At 40.4% G+C, this 17,218-nt stretch overlaps 1 protein-coding gene across 5 annotated transcripts in view; it reads left to right on the forward strand.

The window, feature by feature from the left end:
* The window catches only part of ELMO1 (engulfment and cell motility 1), a 290,099-nt gene that overhangs the window by 33,105 nt on the left and 239,776 nt on the right, over positions 1–17,218 (forward strand). For 4 of the 5 annotated variants that reach the window (XM_048950301.1, XM_048950300.1, XM_048950299.1 and 1 more), the window contains exon 3: positions 12,863–13,012. In XM_048950301.1, coding sequence (XP_048806258.1) covers positions 12,935–13,012 — 78 coding nt within the window. In that variant the 5' untranslated portion in view covers positions 12,863–12,934. Of the gene's footprint in view, positions 1–12,434; positions 12,532–12,862; positions 13,013–17,218 lie in introns of those variants that run through there. The other variant, XM_048950302.1, reaches the window with a different exon arrangement.

The raw sequence follows: 17,218 nt of genomic DNA on the forward strand, positions 1-17,218 counted from the left end.
GAGAAAGAGGGGTTGTACTGCCTGGACTGGAGGTGAGTGTTGTGCTTGGATTTTTTTCTGTGAATGAGTGTCCTGTTTAACAGTAAATAAATAAGCTGATGTTTCAGTGTTTCCCTACTGTTGTCCTTGTTAGAACAAACGTGGTGAAACTCCTGACAGTTTCTACGCTTTCTGAGAGTTGCTCATGTGAAAGTTTTATATACTAAAGGCAAGGGAAGCACTTTAAAGTCTAATCCCTGCTTACTCTACTGGGTTTTAAGGCTGTCATCACTTAGTTGTACAAAAGCAAAAACGTTGTCTTAAATACAATTGACTTTTTGCCTCTGATGACTTTTAATAGACACATTGTAAATAAATAATTAAAAAACAAAGTAAGAGCAGATATAGGTTGACTCATGCTCTAGATGACATAGTATCTAAAATGTTTGAAAGCCGCTTTCAATTCCTTGCTTTTTCATCGCTATGAAGACATATTCTTTGCAAGCTTGGGGATGTCAGTTCAGAGGGATGTAGTGTGACAGCAGAGACCTGTGTCTACCTTCCCACATGTGAACTAACAGCTGTGATGTGCACATCGCCACACAGGTGGCTGTCAAATGGAAGACGTGCTCAGCACGGCTTTGTAGTCCTTGGCCGATGCAAGCAAACGCATGGTTGAGCTTTCTTAACAGAAAGCAGCCATACATATCATAGTTAAATTGGCTGGGGACATGTAAAACCTCGCCTTGTTGGTTTTTTTTTTTTTTTAAATGTGATTCTTCTGTCTTAATAAGGTTGGCAATGAACTGGAATGGTGGTGAATGTATGAAAGGAGCTGTTAAAACCAGGCAGCTCCTTTGTTTGCCAACAATAGTTTAGTTTGATTTGCTAGAGTGCAAGAAGCCTTGGATGTTTTTCCCCATAGTCTCGCGCTTAGAAAACTGGGATTCTTTGTAGCTGTGGCATTTTTCATCTTGCAGTCACGTTACGTCTCTTCAAAGCAAGAGGCCAGGGTTTCCTGCCATGTGCCTGACTCTTAACATCTGTATTTCCACTTGAACAATTAAATGGCTGAAAGCAAAAGGGGGGTGTCACCAGCAGCCATGCATTAATCTCACTGTGTAAAACTACAGAAATTATTTGGGGCCAGTCAGAGGTAACTGTCACAGGACAGCGGTCTCTTCCTGTCAAGTGTAAGCGCTGAAAACAAGGCGGTTGCCAGGAATGGCTGAACTGAAGAGCCGGATGACAGGTTATTTCTCAATTGAAGACACCTTGAGCTTTCAGAGCTCTAAAACCACAGCCAACGGTGTTTTGCAGAATTGCTTAATCTAAATGGTGACGGCCTGGAGAAAAGGAGGAGCGTGGTACAGAGACGAGCAGTAGTTGCTCACTGGGCTGTTCTGGGATATTTGTGTTTTGATTAGATCTAAAGATGTGTGTGTGTGCCTCTGGGGCTCTTCAGGTGAGGAAAAACAGCTTTATATGTAAAGAAAAATGGCAGTGAAACTTCAGGCTGGTTCTTCACATCACGCTCTGTGTACTTTCTGAGTTTTGTCTTCTCTGAATATAATAGTGATGCTTTTATTTTGCCTGGGAAATTGGTTTCCCTTGCTGGTTTGTTTTAAAGTAATCGTGCTGGTAATGAAAGTTCTAATGAGGCACAGTGAGAGTTAGAAGGCGTTGGCCAATAAATACAGCCACAGATGGTTTGCCCCTTTTTGTCCCAGCCCAAAGTCTATTGCTGATGTTCTTCTGAGCTGCCCTACCTGGACGATAACAGCAACAATGTGTTCTGAAATGCAGAGAAGCACTGGTAGTTCCTGTTACACTGAAGGCTCATCTTCAACTTTTACTTCTTTTTTTTTTTAATGTCAGTGCAGTATTCAAATTAATTATGTTAGCAAGAAATAGGGATGTAAGCCAGTCTGTTCTCAGGACCCTGATGGTTGAGAAGGTTAAAATACAGAAAGAACTAGATGAATAGTCTGTCCAAGCGTGTGAATAATAAGGCAGCTGCCTGTTCTGGGTAATCTGTCAGTCTGATTTAGATACACACCCCTGTAGCCTCTAACTGCCTCTCAACTTCTCTGAGGAAATGTGGTGCCCCATTTTAGGGTTGTAGGTTGGAGACATGGAGGGCCAAAGGGCATGTACATGGCCACACACAAAGCCTTTGAATAAAAGAAAATTAAACACAAGTGTTCTTGGTCCCAAGTTTAACATCACAGTCTTTGAAGCAGACTTTCTGTTCATTTTAACAGCGTAATTACCTATGTGTAGTATGGGCTTTTTCTCTTTCGTCAGTGCTGTGGGGAAAGGGAACTTGGTAGATAGGTCTGTTTGCAGGCTTTTTTTTTTTTTTTTTAATTTAATATTTTTCTCTGGTGTATCTTGCACTAGCTGCCAGCGAATTGCCAAGATTACATTCTCTCATGACATGAAGGTCGAACAACAATCTGGTTTTTTTTTTTTGTGTCTCAGGAGATTTGTTTTGCAAATGTAAAAATAGGTTTTTCTCCCTTGTTTAAACGAGAGCATCGGATTTTGTCCTGGGCAATTATGCAACATGAACTTTGGATAGTGCTTCGTTAGAATTCAAGTCAGAGTGTCCACCTCATGTGGAGTTAATGTCATCATTTCTTTCCATCCTAGCAGAAGGTAATGAGATAGTGGGCAAGACCAGCAAGGTAAGAGAGGAAAGCTGAAATCCATCTCATTCTTTACTGATGTAAGACCCCGAGAAGAGAGCTTGTGAAAGCGTTGGGGCTGGTAGAAATCTGCTCCAGAGTTTGGAAAATGGCACGTGTGAAAAAGAAACTTGTGAAGCATATTTTCCTTTACATTCGCATGTACAACGCAGTACTCTTGTTTTGTGTGGCCTTTTCAGAAAGAAACAAGTGGGAACTGTATGTTGTAAAGAATACGACTTTGAGCCCTACACACTAGGGTAATCTTCCAAGCAGGATAAGTGGAGGTTGCATTTAACTCAGCACTGTAAAATGCAGTGTTGGGTATACAGACCTGGAATATGAATGGGATTCAGCTGGTATTGGGAGATATGGAATCCATCTACACAGAGGGACTTCTGATAGGCCACGTGAACAGGCCTGCTAGCACAGCACAAAGACTGCACAGATGTAGCATCAGCAGGCTGTAGGGAGGAATGGGTCAGGCCAGTGTCTTTTAGTAGAGATGGGCACTACTGCTTTCTGGAAGTGCTCATGCTTTCAATGTATGATTTGAATGTCACTTAGTATAGCATAAAGCGAGAGTGTTCTGTAAGTAAGTTCTGTGTTCACTGTTTTCACTCTTCTCCCAAGCCTGTAAAAGCTGGTTTGGTTTTCATGGCAGAGCAGAAGTGCTTTACTGAAGGGCGGAAAAAGAGGAACCCGTTCTGTTTTTAAAGCGATACATGGATAAATGGCTTGAACGCTAGAAATCTACTGATGCTAAATTACTCCTGAAAGCAGATTAAAAGTGTGACGGAGAGGCTGTTTTGTGCTTTGTTTTAGTGTTGGCATTTTCACACAAAGGGCTTTTCAGCCAGGTGTTGGCCCTATAGGAAGTTCCAAATTGTGAATCTCAGTTGACGGCTTTATTTGAAAACACTACTAACTGTGTCAGATTGAATTAGGCATTTAAGTGAACAGTGACTTTTTCTTTCACCCCTCACCCTCAAGTGCAGTGGCAAAATGTAATTTGGGAACATTAAGCAAGGATGATACAACAGTGGTTGTGTTCACAGGAGCCTTAATGAAGGGTTATTAGTTTATTTGTGAAAATTATGAACTCTGGCTATCAGCAGAGCACTAAAAATGTACTTTGATTTTTATCCAAATACTTTAATCTTTTAATGTGTGTTACAATTATAAAGGAGCTGATTGAGTCAATGAAACATACTGCATGGCTCAGGCTGTTGCTGTTTATTACAATATTTTTGACGTGGGACCGTTGTGAGGATCCATTTTTTGCTATATAGTAAGTTAGTGACATGCACATTATACGGCAAAGGTATCGTGCCCTTTTGCCTGTGGCTGCCAGGTTCTCCCCATCCTGTGGCTGGCATTTCTAAGTTCATAGTTGGCAAAATACTTGGCAATAGCACTGGTGTGAGAGTATTAATATATGAGGCACCCTTTTTGTTGTTATGATAATATAAAACAGCATTGCACAGCAAGTGCCATTTCATTTAGAATGAGTGTTTTGAAAGAAGCTGATTGAGTTGCAGCAGCAATCAGTGACAACTGATGGTCTAGTTCCCGAGAAGGAAACTTCCACGAGTCATTTTGCAGAATAATGTGGTTGGCATAGTTCAGTCCTCAGCATGCAGATGGTGCTGGTTATGTTGTCTCTGCATGTTTATTGTGGGCTGATTAAGCGCTCAATTTTTTTTTATTAGCCAGTTTGGATGCAGGGAGTGTTCTGCTCATTCTTGATACTGTGATGCATGTTCCCTGAGAGGCTGGAGCAGGAGCTTCAACCAGAGCAAGCAGACAGGTTAAGGCAGGGTAACACAGCTGTGCCATCCACATCTTTTGATGGTGAGCATTAACTGGAGCCATCTGGGGAATCCTGGAGAATTTTTGTAGTCGCAGTACTTAATAAACAGTAGTCGAATGCCTGACCACCTCTTCTTTCTTTTTCTTTTCATAGTCTGGCATAATAACATAGATTCAGGGGGGCTTTAAGTTCATAAATGGGCTGTAATTTGGGTGTGAACTCATCGTGTGTTCTGTTGTCCCCGTGAGAAAGGAGCAACAGAAGTCTTCTCAACTGTTGTTGGAAGTAGTTACATCTTCATCTTTAGGATCTTAGTTCAGAGGGTGAGATCTTTTTTTGAATGGGTGCTCTTAGATTGCTGACTGCAAAGAGTTACAAAAACTTGTTCTGAAGTTGTAACAGGCAGTCATTTTTATTTTATTTAGAGAATACTACCATGACATAGGAAGCAACCTGCTATAAAGTCTGCCATATTGCTCTTTGTATGCACATCTAATTTGTATGCACAGAAGACATAATGTTTGAATGTGGATGGGCAGACCAAGGCTGCAAGATACCTCAGGGCCATTACATCAGTGTACTCAACAGAATGGCTGAGGCTGGAAGGGACTACAGGAAGTTGTCTTGTCCAACCACTCATGAATTTGCAGGACACATGAGCAACTGCTAATCTGCTGTTAAAATCCCCAGACTTTCTGATATCAGATGTCATGCTTAAGGCAGTTCATGAGGATTCATGCAAGGCTCATCACCCCTGAAAATGGGTTGAGTGACAGAGTGTTCTTATGGCTGTTACCTTATAGTCACATTAGTTCTGAACATCTGCTCATCACGCTTCCTAGCATCCCTTAAAATACCCCCTGCGCTCTGTTTAGATCAATCTGGAGCTTGCCCTTAGTTTTTATGGGTTGTGACTGTGCTGACATTTCCATCCTTAGCATCTCTGTATTTCTGTTTCCAAACAGTGTTTTCTAATATCCATTTAAATGTTAGATTAGTTTCAGCAACCACTCTTGATAGGAGATAGCCTCTTTAATACAGCGTAGCTCAAGCTTTTTCACACGTTTTAGATACAAACAAGGCCCGTCCTCATTGTTTGTTTTTTTTTTTCCTGGATGGCTATGACTGTTCTTTCCATGTTCAGTCTTACCATTTTGCAAAATGTCCTTTAGAGTGCAAGCACTGAGAAGACCCCAGGCGTAAGGAGCAAAGTGTTATTTGCAAATGCGTGTTAATGGCAGAGGGCAAAGAGCCTTGCTGCAGGAATAGATGAAGGAACTGAAGTAGATGTAGGAAGTCACAAACAAGGTGAGATATCTTTTTCTGTGTGTGTGTGTGTGTGTGTGTGTGTGTCTGACTGTTAGCTGTTTTGATGCACTTATTTCAGGAGATACAGGAGATATGAGAGAAACAGTACTGGTAGGAGCACCTCTGTAGATAGAGCTGCAAGATTGACAAGTGTGTTTGGTGTTTTTTTTTTGCCACTTTGAAGAGCAGTGTCAGTGCCTGCAGCAAAAGTCTGGTGTCTTAAAACTTTTGTGTCCTTGTTAGACTCATAAATTATAACTAGTATTTTGTTTGCAGTTTCTTTTATTTCTGATGAGCATGCTGATGAGCACCTGGCTCTGCTTATTCACTGTGGACTATTAGTCTGTCTCTCTTTTCCATTCCTTTGTTTTTCTTTGCAGAACAATTTCTTCAGAAAAGTATTGTTTATTTCACCTTCGATATCCTGTCTGCGTGCTGTCAGCTGACTTGGTTATTTCCTTTTAGTATTCATGCATCTCTGTCCTTTGTTCCTCTCTTTCTTCACTTGACTACTAACTTCCTGTCAATGACATTAGTTCCTCCGTATTTCACATGCATTGATAGGGTAAAAATAATCTTTTTTTGTTTTCTCTTATTTTTATATTATTTACTAACCTTGCTTCCAGCATGATTTAGAATTCTTCCCAACCTTGAGCTTGCTTGTATCTGTTACCTCCTTTGGGAGACAGCCAGTCATCGTGGCCTTGATTCACCCTCTGCTAAAATGAAGCAATAAAACGTTATTTTGACTGAAGATGCTCTTTTGTGTGCACTTTCTTATTCCTTAATTATCAAAATGCCAGGAAAATTCCAAGTACAGCAGCCAAATGGTGTTAGTGCTAGAAAGGACTGTGATATTTTATTTCTTTACTCTTAGCTGAATCCTGTTCAAAATTGCTTTCCTTGATTACAGAACTTTTGATAAACTTTCTCTGTTCAACCTATTTTTAATGCATTTTCAACCAACCTGTAATAAACACATTCAATTTGCTATTGTTAGACTCCTTTGGAATTTTTTTTAGCTTAAACATTTCAAAGTCTACAAGAAAGTGCATTTATATTGCTTTGTTTCACTTGTGAATTTTATAGTACTAATTCCTTTTTTTCTTCTCCCCTCAACTTTTCATATTCCTGAAACCTTCCATTTTGTTCCTGTAGGAGCAGCAACACTGAATGTAACTGAGGTTTCTTCTCTCCATTTTCTATTGCATGTGTCTCTCAGGTAATGTGAGGCTACTCAGGGAGACAGGAGAAGAAAATTTGTATATAGATGGATTTTAGGAGAGATTTTGTTGTTGCTTGCTTCAGTTTAGAAACATCTGGAGTAATAGGCAAATGACAACCCAAAGCTAACCAGCAAGCTCTGATAAACAGTGAAAAGTTTAGGATGTTTTCTGGATACCTGCCCTGATTCCATGTGCTAGGCAGGTACTCTGCATCTTTAAAAGACAGAGTTTTTGTGAGGCTAAATGTAACATCATTAACCACCAGGTTGTAATTTATCTTTTTTTCCTTGTGGTCTGGTCTTTTGAGTACTTGAGCGAATGGTTTGGGACTTTCCTGATCTCTAGCCTCAAGAGATTCAATGTTAACATCCTTAATATGGAGAGCATCTTTGGCTGGCTGGATAGTATGTAAGCACTAAATAAATTACCATGGAAGTTCAGATTCCTTGAGTAATTGCAAATTTACAGTACTCTTTTTCTGGAATTATTGATGTGTAAATAAAGTGTCTTAGAAGGAACATGGTCTTCCAAGAAGCAGAGAAATTCAAATTACGCAAGAAAACTATAGTTTTCTGGAATGCTTCAGCATGTGCTGTAGAAGCAAAATGCGACTTGTGTTCCAAGAACATCCAGGCTGCTTTGTCTTCCTCCACCTTTTCTTTTCAAGCACACTTTAAAGCTTATTTTCCTCTACAGTTTTGAAGAGATTTTTTTGTTTATTCTTTTGAAAATGTCAGCAGGACCTCAGATACACAAACTGTTCCTTAAGGAGTGGAACAGCAGTGTTGTGAGAAAGATAAAGTACCTGGAATACAGTTGTGAAGAAAGGTTTTGGGTATGTGAGAAACAGGCAGGTGATAACCACATGAATATTCACTCCTTCCTGTGTGGATTTGTGCTTTCCTGCTTTTGTGTATTTCAAATACACATTTCTAAGATCAATCCCAATACTAAATTTTCAGGTGTTTATGAGAGGAAAAATATTGTGTTTAAACCTGGTAGATCCCAAGATCTTTTTTTTTTTTTTTTGTAACAGTAAGTGGTGTTTCCTGAGCTAATTATGTACTGTTGGTCAAGTGCTGCAAGTTAAGGATCAAAGAAATGTTCCCCTTAGGAAGGTGATGGGCAGCCCTAAGAAACAGAATTCTGTTGAGTGCCATTAGGCCTTCCTGCAGCATCAGGGAATCTGCTGGGCCTTTGCGATTGCTGTCTAGTTTGAGGTGGGTGATACTGAGCCTATAACAAAGAGAAGGCAGCATGAAAGCTTCTAGATGTCTACAAAATCTACATCCAGCCCCTGGCTCCTGCGCCTTGTTTTCCATCCTTGCAGAGATGACAGGACGTATTTACAGCTCCTTATGCATGGCTGCTCGGTCACACAGTTGAACTCCAAAAATTACCGTATTGGGGATGTTAACTGAGCATTGGATTCCCTTTCTAAATGGTTAATTGGATGCAGTTCCTGAGGGACCATTCAGCCTCTGAGGTCTATGATGACAGTTGTGAGAGCCCAAGTAGAGCATGAGCACCAGGCCTGTGGGCCGTGGGTTTGCTCTTCACTGGGCAGGATTTGGCCCATGGCTGGCAGGATCTGCCCACGGGGGGCATAGACTTGTGCCAGCCTCAGGTTGTTCCCACACATGCTTCCTTTTTTTTTTTTGTTTTTTTTGTTTCTTAATGCATTCTTCTACTTGTTCTTAAGTCATCAACTTTGCTAATTCTGTTGTTTGTGACCTGGCTCTGTGTTTCTGTAAAAGAAGAAATGAGCTGTTGTGGGCCGCTGCTGTCATGTATAACTAAAACTTCAGTCATGCTACTCCTCATAGACTTCATTCCTCCTTCTGTCCATAGAATCAGAATACAGTTTATTTCTTCAGAGGCGTATTCTGATAGCTGTAAGTACAGAGCACTTTGAGAACCTTGTATAAAAAGTGGCAAGGTGATTGCAAAACAAGTTTAAAACAAATCAAGTTCTATTGAGAAAGCTAATTCATACTTCTGTTTTCACATGAGTGTGACATGGGTAGAAGGGGGAAAAGTAAATATATTTTATTAATATATGTACTGAATTTATTCCTCAGAGCCAGTTAGGTAAACTGGGAGTTTGCAGGTATGTGCTGATGCATTTTTGTAGTAAATTTAACACATCTCAATTTCCAGCTTGAGTGTTTATTACTCTTAGACTGCAGAGTGTGGTTGAGATGCAGAAGTATGCTGTGTGTGTAATAAGAGTAATTGCAGAATTTGCACTTTAACAGGAGAATCCGTCATGGTTGTGAAAACTGTACTGATGTTAGAAGGTGTACTTCTGGTGCTTTTGGTTGCATAGGCTTTTTGTTTTGTTTACCTTCAGATTTAAAATATCATGCTGTGTTACAGCTGCATGCATGAACAAATTATGGGAGCCTTCCTTTCCCTCCCCTCCTTCATTTATACACCCGTGCACTCACGTGCGTTGTGTTGCCTTTGGATTCGAAGTTAAAAATAAATGTCAAAATAGGTAAAGATGTTCTTACATATCAGCTTCTGAAGAAAAGAAAAAAGAACTGTTCTTGAATAAAGTCCATAACAGGACCCTTCAGAGAGGTCCTTATCCTTTTTGCTCTTTGACTGCTACTGACATAACAAAAAGCAGTTGACCTTGGTTCTAGTTCTTCATTCACATCGTGTGAAATGCTTCCAATTTGGTAAGCAGTTCTCACTTTTCTTTCTGCATTAGGCAGTGTCTAACACAGTGTATCAGTGAAAGAAGTAGTTGGTAGTGTATGAGCAGAGTGTAGAATTTTCTTTGTGGTTGTTAATTTGTGATGAAGACCTATTTTGACTGACAATATAGAATTCTGGTATTGCCACATAGGTAGACCAAACCCAGATTATCTTTCAGGTCCTGTATTGAATTCATAAGATGAAAATGTAGAGAAAACATCTGGGCCCTTTTGACTGTCTGCTAAGTAACAGAAAGAAAAGCTTGTAGTGACTATTTTATATATGGTTTTCACCATTCAGACCACACTGATGCCTATGAGTTGCCCTTCTAGTGGAACAAGTTGAACTACATCCATTTGTATTGGTTAAAGACTTGTCACTTTGCTTTGTCTTTTGTAACTGTATAAGAATGCATATATTAATTATAATTATGTAGGAGATATTCAGTGCTAGCCTGCATAAAGACTAGACACATTGAAATTGTCTTTTGAATGTTGTGAGAGAATTCAGTTGTGCCATGCTTTGGAATGCAAATACTCATTTTCCATAGCTGAATGTGATTAGCTTCCAACCCACTTTCCTTGACTGTTCTTTCTTAAACCATTTGTCTCCTTCCTGAGTGACTTGTTAAGATGAACCACAACTCACTAAGGGAAAATGAAGGCTAATGCCCGCGTCTGTGTGTAAGAGTGGAAGTTTTCTGCAAATTTATTGCTGTGTAATATCATTTTGCTTTCACGCTCATGGCCAGTAGTTGCGACTCAAAGCATTTTTTCCATCATTCATGGTGAGCTTTTTGGTTTGCTAGCAACCCAGAGGACAGGTCCTGTGCCCCTCATGCTGGGGAATCCTGTGCTTTTGTGAGTACCATGCAGCCAGCGTGGCTTAAGCTTTGCTGGCACTTTCATACCAAAACGTTACCAGGCTGAAACTACTGAGCACCGTTCTGCTGTGGAGGTGGGAAATGCTAAGTGTGTCAGCAGAAAGGCACAAGGGTCTCAGTTTCATTTTACTCCCAAGGTGGATTAACAGCTCATTGCTCCTCCCAGCCAAGCTGTGCCACCTCTGGGAAGCTGCTTTAAAACATACCAAAAGCAGATGAATGCATTTTTTTCTTTTTTTTTTTTTTTCCTTTGCTGGTGAGTTAAGTTAATGTACTGCACAGCAAGGGGAACGCTCATGGGAGATGCAAACAGTAAGAGTGAAAGATATTAGGGGAGAGCTGATGGGCCTTGTACCACCTGGGCTCTGATAAGGAAGCTGCAGCTGACAGTATGACTGTTCTTGATCCCTAGCAAGCTAATCACTTGCTTTAATTGTGTTTAATCCTGGTCCCTGAGATATCTATCAAGAGTTTCTGTGTATGTGCCAATGCAGACAGTATTACTTCATTTCTTAATCATGTTTGTTTTTTTTTTTTGCCTTTCGAGGCATTACCTGCAATGCAGTCTTATTTATAGTCCTGCCTGTTGTCTTATTTACTGCCTTCCACTTTGTTTTGTGATGATGTGTGATGTTGTCAGCATCAGAATCGCCACTTTTGGAAATAAATTCATGGTGTTAAAGTTCATATGTGGCTGTTTGGTTTTTGTTTTTTTTATTTAGTGTGTATTGAGAACCCTCTGCAGAAAGCAGCAGGGTTGGAAGTTGTGGAGGGCTGACCATTTTCAGAATGGAGATGAAGACACACATGGGTGGAGCCAAGTGCATGAAGGATGGGCTCACATCCTACTTATAGATAGTAGAAGATGAGGTTACAAAACTTCTTGATAAAGGGATGGTTGCATGGTTTTGCTCAGGCTGACTGAATTCATGCTCTGCTGCAGGTGGGGAGAGCTCTACTAATAGGCTGGGTTGAGTTGAAGGAGTAGCAAAAGGTGGTCAGAGACTTTTTTTCCCAGTACATGTTTGCAGCTCTTGGATGTCTGGTATGTTCTGACAACTCATCTCTTGCCTTAGCTCCTTCAAGGGGTGTATGTGAGAGCATGTGGCCCATTCGTTAACCACTTCCTTCTTTTTCTGCTCAGAAGAAGAGCTGCACCTCTGGGGATGTCTGCAGCTGCTTTTGCTATGCTCTGTGTGGCTGTGTTCTGCTAGGTCTCAGCAAAAGGCATGGGAAACACCATAGTCTGAGATTTAGGCTCTGTGTAGAGGGATTGGTACAGCAGGCAGTACTTGCATGAGTTACTGTGCTTGAGAACTGCAGAGCTTTGCTACTTTGGTGGCTGTCCTGCTGCTGCTGAGCTGGGAGAGGAGTGAGGAAGAAGGAGGGACCTCCAGGAAGTACTACACTGCTTTGCAAGTTGTATGTTGTTATTGCAAGGTTGCAAACTTCAAGGAGCTTTAGAAACCTTAGGGACAGAACTTAAATTCTGCAAGCCTAAGGATTTGGCTCTTCCTCTTTCCTTTCCTTCCCCAAAATTCATAGCCTGTGCTGTCTGACATGCAGTTCTGTTGATATTTGTGCTCTTGCAGGACCATAATGTGTTATGTAGCTGTCTGGTGATGCTGTTGTTAATGCATACCATATCCTTGTGCATTCTTCTAAGATTTACCACAAAGCAGTATCTTTGACTCAGTTAGGTGAGGATGTGTGTATGTATGTATATGTGGAAACTGCTGCGTTCTGCCTTCTTCCTGACATCCTGGTTGCTATAGTGCAGTGATCTATTTGTGAACACATAGAAGATCATTGCTATAGTTAAAAGAAACAGTGTTTCCTGGCCATGACTTCCTGGGCAATCTCTTCTTCTGGAGTGCAAGCTGCAAGTGATGCCATCACGTTCCCAGGGACCTGAGGAGTGACACCGTAATAACAGCTGCTTCCAGTTTGTTGCTTTTCTCTACCAGCGTACTCGATAATATTTAAAAATAGTTTCTCTAAATCTAATGCTTGCCTGTTATTCACTGTACATTCCTGTGCTTCAGCCATCTTTCGAACAGATTGGCTGTGCAGTGTGTCGTGGCATTGCGTCCTGTGCTTGCTTTTGTAATATGTGCAGTTGTTGTGCTCCTGCATATGCACACACACAGATGTTTTCATGCACCTGCCCAGCCAGGGAAAATGTAGGAAATAAGGCAGCATTTGTGGAGTTCTGTCTGAACTGCTGTATTTTTTTTTTTCCCCCTTCTCCCTGCAGGTGTGAATGAGAGAGGCTCTCTGCAGTATTTAGTGTCCAGTTGTGCTGGCTCCAAAGAACAGCAGCATCGCAATGCCCCCTCCTGCTGATATAGTGAAGGTGGCAATCGAATGGCCGGGTGCCTTCCCCAAGTTGATGGAAATCGATCAAGTAAGTGCCTGTGTGTGTCTGCTCCTATGGACCTAGAGAGAGAATGTGTGCATATATATGTGTCTGTGTGTGTGTGTCTGTCTCTGCATCTGTTTACTTAGATGCACACGTTTCTGTGAGTACATATGCAGTATAAGGCGCTTTTAGCAGAAGGGGTGTAACCCTCTTCCTCTGTGACTGCTTAATTTTTGATGTGTTCTGCTGTGTTTTTAATCTGCTTTTTCTTTTTAAACAGCTGCTAAACTGAGGCATTTACTCCCTACGTAAACCCACTTTAACACTTTTGTGCCTTAATTTTGTTCAACTGTAAAACTGCGGTAATGTTGTTACCTCCTGGCAGAAAGTCTTTGCGAATTTTTACAGTCGGTGCTTTGCATTTGTAGTGTGATCATGCTGAATGGCTGCAGCAAGTGCAGATTTTGGAACTTGAGCAGTGGCACATTCTGAGCAGGGGAGCCTTTGTGGGTATCTCGTGGCTTGTCCTGTTCCCCTGGTTGTTTCTGTTGCAGTGGCTGCATGAACGGAATTGATTTGAGGCAAGGTACAGAAATGAATGAATTCAGACTTATGAATTAAGCTCTGTAGGTTTTTTTGGGGGGCAGGGGGTGACAGATTAAGTTATACAAATGCTATGCTCTGCTCTGGACTTCCTAAAGATTGGTGGTTGTGGTTGTTTTTTTTTTGTGGCACATGCATTCACATTTATGAGTTAAACTATAGGTTATTTGTAGTGGTGGGAGAGCTGATTAAGTTATACGAGTGCTGTTTTGTGTTCTGGACTTCTCTGAGATTATTCTTTTGCTGCAAATGCATTAATATTAAAAGCGATGTCTTTAATATTTAACAGCTTCCCCATAATGTGCTGAAAGCCTACATCATGCTACCTGTTTAAAATAATTATTTCTGTAAATAGTATTCAGAGCAAACGAAAGCTTGCAAGCCTTTAATAATGTGCTTATAACATAAAGTATCTAGGGAACGAGAACATTATGAAACTCTATTAAGGAGCAAATCTGAATTTGTGCTGAAAGTGTTCTACTGAAATAGAATCCTATTTTCTTTGTGCAGTGCAATCAGTTTCACTTCTAGTTAACCCCACAGTGGTGTGTGCCTAGTATTTAGCAATTTGTACCTTATTTTCCAGACCTGCCATGCTTCTGCATTTTCACTTGGTGAAATTTTTTAGTAAGCATATCTGTGTAGATACAAATCTCTTGCCTTCTGGCGTGAAGACTGTTTGACTTTTTTTTCTTCTTACATAACAAATGGCAGACACTGTGCATGCTATTTCAGAGGAAGATGCTTGTTAGTCATGGTGAACATCAGCTCATTGCCACTGAGTACACTGGGGATGAAGATCGAGTATTTTTTGGTCTTCTTTCAAGCACCAGCAAAATAATACCAAAATTATTGTTTTTAATTTACAAAAGGACTTAAAATAACTCTACAGCCACGATACATGCTTTATCTAAATTTATTAACTTTCTGTTCTGGAACTTTGTTTTAACTTTACCGTATAAGAATTAGAGAGAACAAGAAGGAAGAATGCTGACTTGCATGGAGTAGCAGTCAGCTCCCCCATGCCAGTTCCTGGGGAAGAGGAGGAGGAAAATGAGGCTGATAGAGGAAAGGCTAGCAGGTCTTGCTATTCATGCAGTGACAAGAGGGGCAGTGAAAGCTAAGGGGCTCGTCTCTTTTCTTCCTGACACAGAAAATGCAGATTTAGTGACAAGAAATGAAGATGGGAGAGTTGTATCACTTTCCCATATGCATAAACACAAACCTGCACGTTTTCCTTTGTTGAGGATGGGAGAAAAGTGGATGTGAACCTTAAAAACGTGGAGTGAGGCATATTGCTAAACACAGCTCTGCTTTTGCTTCACTTAGTGCTAACTTTGTCCTGATCTGTGTATTCAGTTGAAGAGTTTGTCTAAGATATAAATCAATTGCTCCACAGAATTGTAAGCAGTCAAAAGGAAAAGGAAGGCAGAAAAGTGAAGTGACTTGACCATTACTGACCAAGCACTGCAACTGGAGTACGTTGTTTATCTCCCAGTTGGGATCTGCTCAGTCAAGCACCATGTGACACAATTCAAAAACCACCCAAAATTTTATCATCTTTACCTTTGTCCTTCCCCTCTGATCCCTTACCAGAAAAAAGGGAGCATTTAAAAGAACAGCACTGGATTACTAGCTCCAAGAACAACAGAAAAATAACGCACTGTACCATAATGCAAGTTCTGCATCTTTCCAGGCACTGAAACTGTTCCAAATATAGAATTAAAAATACCATGGAAAAGAATAGAGGAAAACTTGTATTATTTTTTAAGTTGCTTGTTGGATATTCTTGGGAGCATTTATAACTCAGCTGTGCAGTATCCCTGTTCACCTACTGTGTATATGAATGTTTTGCTTAGCAATGAAGAGAATAAGATACTTTCAAAATAGGAAATTTTACTGTAAAAACCATGGTCATTGTCAATAGTATGTTGGAAGTTCTTGGGCCTGAAAAGAGCTCATGAGTACTTTATTTCCACCAAATGATAGTGAACTTTGTTGCATACCTCCCCTTCAAGTGCATGGTTTCTGATGACATGAATTTGGAGTCAGGGAGCTTTTCTAGTTGATGCTTTGCTCTTTGTTACTGTAGGATTATTGGCCTGGGTTCATCAACAGTGTTTTCAATATTAAGCAGACAGAATTAGTCTCACTGGGGAAGGGAGGCTCTTTGCCTGCATAACATATAATTAAGTGCTTTCCTTAACCAGCCTCTGCGCCTAACCTTTCTTCTTTCATTGAAATATACTATTTGATGTCAGAGCTTTGAAACTGCTTGTTTTCTGGAAAGTTGCTTTAAATAAGAAGGGAAAAAATGCATATTACTCCCATCCCCCTCTCATTAGAAGGGTCTCATTAAGTCACACTAAACCTAGCAGCTGGCAGTTGCCTATATGTGTTAAAGCTCACTTGAAAGCATGAGCAAACTAGTGTACTTTTCTGCTGTCTCTTTGAGAGATAGACTTCAGTGATTTCAGTCACTCTCTGTCAGAATGTTTTGGTTTTGTCATTTGAGTTTCTTCCTATTCCCAACATATCCTCAATTAAAAAAAAATTGGAAAAACTGTAGAGACTTGTGCTCCTCTGAAGTGTTGCCGTATACCCGTCTTGTGGCAGTTAGTACTGTTGTGAAAGTTCATTTTCAATGAAGATGTTTAATTATGATTTATGGATATAGGGATGATCATCTTCTGAGGTCTTCCTGTTACGTAAGCAGAGGAAATGGATTGGTGTCAGATTTTGCGTTCGGATCTTTGGCAGTGATTTTTGGGGATGCAGTGTGGGGAAGAGAGGGATGTGCTGGTGCTGACTGCCTGTTACCTTCATCTCCCAATCTTCTGGTTTATTAATCTCAATTAAATCTGGAAGAATAAGAGTGTGGGGCCATGCGGGCTCTGTACAGGTTAACTGGGTTGTTGACAATGTTCTCCAGTTTGTTATAGAGATAGCCGTTTTGTAATATGATGTTATTTCTTGTGTTCATCTGCACATTGATGTGCTTGAATTTGTGTCCATTATATTTATATATACAACCTTTTTTTAGTGCTTAAATTATTTTTGATAAAGCCAGTGCTGGTTTTGGATAACATGGGTATTCTGGCCTTCACAGTGCGAATTCACAGCTCTCTTTCTGAAGCTGGGGAGGCAACATCCAGAAGAGGCACAAGGCAGATATTTGAGGTTGATAGCAGGTTTTGCCTATCCACTCATGTTTGTGTGTTAATGTTGTGTACTGAAACCAGAGTTTCTTGAAACCCTGTGGTGACTTTCCTGACCGCTGGAGGTAAACATTGTTCCTACATAAGGAAACAGTTCATAATTAAACACTTAGTTGTGCAGTCTCTTCCTTCAAGTTTACTTTTATCTACCAGATCATTAAATTTAGATAGAATTAGCAGATGTGAATCTATAAAATTGGCTAAAAAAAAAAAAAAAAGCCCCAAACACCACAAACCAAAATCAAAACAAAAAACACAGCTGCGTTTTGCTTTTCGAAGCACAGTCTTGACCTGGTAGACAAAATTAACAGGAGTGCTATCAAATGACAATGTCTTGTTGAAACACTGCAGTGCATCACATAGGGGGTAACTGTGGGCTGCTTTACGTTAATGCTCTCTCTAAGGTTTAGATTTTATCCTCAAACTTCTT

This window comes from Lagopus muta, chromosome 7 (genome assembly GCF_023343835.1).
Source record: "Lagopus muta isolate bLagMut1 chromosome 7, bLagMut1 primary, whole genome shotgun sequence".
Lineage (NCBI taxonomy): Eukaryota > Metazoa > Chordata > Aves > Galliformes > Phasianidae > Lagopus > Lagopus muta.